At 41.4% G+C, this 5033-nt stretch overlaps 1 protein-coding gene across 4 annotated transcripts in view; it reads right to left on the minus strand.

Moving 5' to 3' along the window:
- Positions 1-1232: 1232 nt before the first annotated feature.
- ppp3ccb (protein phosphatase 3, catalytic subunit, gamma isozyme, b) overlaps positions 1233-5033 on the minus strand; it is a 39085-nt gene continuing 35284 nt past the window's right edge. For 2 of the 4 annotated variants that reach the window (XM_017427465.3, XM_037979445.1), the window contains exons 13-14: positions 3884-3910; positions 1233-2160 (exon numbers count right to left, since the gene is read on the minus strand). In XM_017427465.3, the coding sequence (XP_017282954.1) occupies positions 1994-2160; positions 3884-3910 (194 nt within the window). In that variant the 3' untranslated portion in view covers positions 1233-1993. The remainder of the gene's footprint in view (positions 2161-3883; positions 3911-5033) is intronic. The other 2 variants (XM_017427466.3, XM_017427467.3) reach the window with 2 other exon arrangements.

Consider the following 5033-nt stretch of genomic DNA (forward strand, 5'->3'; position numbering starts at 1 on the left):
GGGGGGGTCTCCAGGTAGACAGACAGACAGACTGACACCAGCTACAGTTTGCTGTTTTGGTTTGTTTGTTTTTTTTTTCCTTCTTTTTTTGTTTTTATTTCCTCTTTTTTTATTATTATTATTATTTGAATGGAGTGAAAAGTCTACAGAAATGAGAGGCCTCACAGTACATGAATCTGAGAAAAACGAAACAAAAAAAAAATAACAGAACTTATCTGTAAAGAAAAAACAAAAACCAAACTGTTTCTGTACATTCAGTGAGATATGTTCTGAGAAACGAAGCCGCCCTCCACCCCGAACAGCCCCACCCTGCTTTATATGTTTATTTACTGTATTTTGTATTTAAAGGGTTATTCCACTTTCTTCCAAACTCTGCATTTCTCTGGGTTTCGTCCGAAACGGAACCACAGAATCATCCGATCAGCTGCTTCAAACCCGGAGGTTCAGAAGCCAAAACGACGAGGATTTAATGGTTTGAACCCTGAAGCAGAACCGACTGAAACCTTTTAATCAGGGAGCCATTTTATTTGGATTTTTTTCTTTCTTTATTTTTAAAGCTTAGAGCACATTAACTGTCTGGATCTTTAATATTTATCTGATTTGTTTTCATTTTTCTTTTAACGTTTTTTTCATGATTTTTGGTTTGAATAAAGATTTAAAGATAGAAAACTCTGATTGTTTTGAATATAAACACCAAAAAAATAATTTACTTTGTTTATTTAATTTCTTTATTGTCTCAAAGTGTTCAAACATTAGAATGATTTCATATTTTGTTAGATCTTTATTTTAATCTTGAAAAAAAACCTGATTAATGGAGATTTCTTAAAAACTCCTATTAGATGACACATCCTGGACTTATTCTGAGGGCCTTAAGCTAAAGGAAATGTTGGTTTCGTACAAATTTAAAAAGTAATTTTCAAATTCTGATTGTAAATCAGCATTTTTGGACCTTTTAGTTGATTATTTTAAAGTAACTAACACCTTAAACAGACTTTGGATCATTTTTTTCAGCAGTTTAAAACAATGACAGAATAACTGCCATCACACACACTCGAGTTTCTCTTTTAAAAAGTTATATTTATCTTATTTATTTCTTTAAAGAGCAGCGCTCACGTGGAGAGCAGATCAGGCGAGACGCAGCGTTTCCCATCGACTGCTGGAAGACCTGAACGGGAAGTTAAAACGCGACTCGCGGCTCCGAACTGAAACCTGGAGACTCGTTTGTTATCCTGACATACTTCCCTCTCCCTCTTATGGTTTTTTTTTTTTTTTTTTAAACATTTCTGTCTTAGTAAATCTATTCTGTAGCATTCAAACACACATCCTGGGGAGTCTTTCCTCAGCGGGGAAAACTCAAAATCTGAACTTAACAAACCAGGAAGTGGTTTTTTTTTTATACATTTTGGTTTCTGAGTGTTATTGAAGCGGAATAACCTTTAAACTCTTCTGCTTAACCCCCCCCCCCAGCTATTGATAGACTATGTGTTGTAAAAAAAGAAAAGAAAAAAACATCACTTTGAAAAGAGGGAACAGTTAAAATATACATATATAGTATAAATGTCAATACTTGCTCCGTAGAGCTCAGTCACACTATCATTGGCATAAGAAAAGGATGAGAGTGAGAGTGTGTGTGTGTGTGTGTGTGTGTGTTTGTGGGCACAAAAAACAGCAACTGAATGAGCATCACGTCCTCCCCCCCGTATGTCAACAGAAGAAAAAGAAGAAGACAGAAAGCTGGCACACAGGTGAGGAGTGGAGAACCAGCGGCCTGGAGTTCTGGTCACTTTGAGATTTTTTTTTTTTTTTTTTTTCTCTCTGTTCAGTCTGAAACTCGGATATTTACTCGATAATGAAATAAATAGGCGCTCGGACTGAACGGCCTCGCCCTCCGCTCTGAGGACGGAGGAGAAGGAAAGGAAGCAGGAGAGGAGAGGAGGAGGAGGAGGAGGAGGAGGGGGCTAGAGGGAGGAGAGGGGAAAGGGACGGGATGGGACTAGGCCTGAGCGTCGGTGCCGTTGTTGTCCGGCACCTTGTTGACGGAGGGCGGCGCCTCCTTCTGCCAGCCGTCGCGGCGCGGGGGCATCCTCTCGTTGATCAGGTCCAGACCCCGGGCCTCCTCGAAGCTCTGGATTTTGTGCTGCGGGTTGAAGCCTTGAATGGCTGCAGGGAGACGGGGAGACAGGGTTAGAGAGGGACGGGCTCGCGGGACGCAGAATGAGATGCAGCCGGGTCAGAAATGTAGCAAGTCTTCAAGGAAATAGTTCAAGATGTCAAAAATGTATCAAATATCGCAAAAAGAATCAAACTGCTGTGATTGTTCCATCATGGCTGCTTTTTGAGACAATTTCTGGACATGTCTTAGATCTGTCCTCATGACGACATCTTGTGGTTTTTCCCCCAGACATTTACTTTATTTCTGACCCTGCTGCATGTTTTACTATTATTAATAAAAATGAAAAGTGATTAAGACAAACTTACTTCGTAAGAAGACAAAGACGGCATGAAAACAATGGAAACAAGATTTCATTAAAAAAGCCACTTCACTGCTACTGTTGTTGACATTTGTAATAATAAAGACGCAGATGATCTTGTTTAACATTATACTGTTACATCCTGTTCTAAATATGCAATATATACGAATGAACAGAATAAATAGTATAAATAGTGAGAACTGCTAACCCAACACTCGTAAAAACAATACATTTATAATTTGGTCTTCTAACAGATGTAGATGAGGTCAGCTCTACCTTCATTCAGAAGGAAACAGTCATGGTAAAACAACACTTAGCTTTAAAGGTTTTGTTTTAAAATCAGGGAAATTAAATGAAATGACACATTACATCAGCTTCTCTATAAATAACAAAAAGACGCAGATTTAGTGTGTGTGTCAGGGGGGGCAGCTCGAGTTTTACTCCATATTAACAATAATAATAATAACACTAATAAAATGGTTTAAATGATCGTCTGTAAGTATGGTCACCAGGCGGTTTGCTGCTCTGGGGCATACAGGTGTGTGTTGCGGCAGCAGTGACACAGGAGGTAGGGGTTTGTCCTGTAATCAGAGGGTTGCTGGTTCGAGCCCCCGCTCCGCCAGTCTCAGCTGATGTGTCCTTGGGCAAGACACTTCACCCGCCTTGCCTACTGGTGGTGGTCAGAGGTCAGAGGGCTCGGTGGCGCCGGTGTGATGGCAGCCTCACTTCTGTCAGCCCGCCCCAGGGCAGCTGTGGCCACATGTAGCTTACCACCATTAGTGTGTGAATGGGTGGATGAATGGGTGAATGATTGTAGAGTGAAGCGCTTTGGGGTCCTTGGACTAGATAAAGTGCTATATAAGTACAGGCCATTTACCATTTAACACAACACAGTATGGCTGGCTGATAGGCCATAATGCACAGCGTTAGGTTTGGAGAAAACCAAACATCATATCTGCACAAACACTTCGTACCAACCAACTGAAGCACGGTGGTGGGAGGCTGATGGTTTGGGTTCGTTTTATAGTTTGAGTCGACCGTAAACTCCTCTGTTTATCAGAGTGAGGCTAACTGGGTCGTTTCCGCACTTCGTCTTTAACAAACAAATCAAATGTCACGTTTTCTTGAGTCTACCTGCTGTTTTACCATGACTGCGTGCATTGTTTGGTTCTTCATTTTGAGAACTGTTAACCCTCCTGACTCCTCCTAGGTGAAAACCAGATCCTAATCTTCAACTACTTTGCCGTTTTTGTTTTCCCAAAAAAACCGAACTGAATTTAAAAAGGAAAGGCTGGTTTTGAAGCGGCACAGAGTCCCTGTTGCTGGTTTCTTTTCTACACAGAGAAGCTTCCAGAATCACTGACACAGATCAACACGCACAGAGATGGACACAAATAGACAGGGTTGCATACCTTGTGCCTCTTCTGCCTCTACGGTGGCTGTGTAAGCGTGAGTAGCAGTGCCATGCCCAAAACAAAAAGGAAAAAAGAAACAAAACAAAAAAAAAAAACAATGGAGAAAAAGTGGTATTGTTAGAGATCAATGCATTCAGACAGTCACGTTATCACTGCAATCAGTCAGTCCTGTTAACATGGAGTCAATCATCGTACAACACCCTCCCCACCCCCCGGCTCAGTTACACGGTTCACAGAGGAGGTGGAGCGAGAATCATCACTATCAGAGTTCATNGGGGTGGGGGGGGGAGACGGACATGCTGTCAGAGCGACAAACATCTCAGGGGTTTGAGACATCTGAAACACAGGACTGATCCAGATGAAATGTTTACAGGTTCATTGTTGATTTTATTTAAAAATGCCAACAGGCAAACCTTAATCATTACAGTCTAGCATCAACACAGAGACAATGCTTCAGGAGTGCCAAAATGGTATTTTTATTTATTCATTTGGTTATTTGAAACGGGTTCCAGTGTGAAAAATCGTGAAACACCACCCTTGCGTTTTCATGTAAACAGCCAAAACGAAACCTGAGATCTGGGATACGAGCTGTAATCGATCCGGTTTTTGTTGGGTTTTAATGGCGGTGTTACAGTGTCACATACAGGCCTGGCGTAGTTACTGCAACACTTTGGGTCATTTTGGTGGTTTCTCTGTAGATGAAGATGCTATAATGCCAAAAGTATTCACTCGCCCATCCAAATCATTGAATTCAGGTGTTCCAATCACTTCCATGACCACAAATGTGCTTTTGGAGGAATGGTCAAAAAGTCTCATAAACACTCCTAAACCTGTTAGAGCTGCAGAGGGTGGGCCAACGTCATATTAAAACCTATGTATTAAGAATGGGATGTCACTCAAGTTCATACGCGTGTGAAGGGAGACAAATGAATACTTTTGGCAATGTAGTGTCTGTCTCAAAATGGTGCCAAGTTTACAAGAATAATTTTAGAAACGTTTTGGCACAACCGTGTTCCCGTGTGGACACGGTCATTGAACTTTCAGATCCCAACAAACATTTCTGTCTTTATAGGGCAGCATGACAGTACAGGCCTCGACCACCTGACACGTGTGTGTATATGTGTATGTGTGTGTGTGTGTGTGTGTG

The sequence above is a fragment of the Kryptolebias marmoratus genome, linkage group LG14, assembly GCF_001649575.2.
Source record: "Kryptolebias marmoratus isolate JLee-2015 linkage group LG14, ASM164957v2, whole genome shotgun sequence".
NCBI lineage: Eukaryota > Metazoa > Chordata > Actinopteri > Cyprinodontiformes > Rivulidae > Kryptolebias > Kryptolebias marmoratus.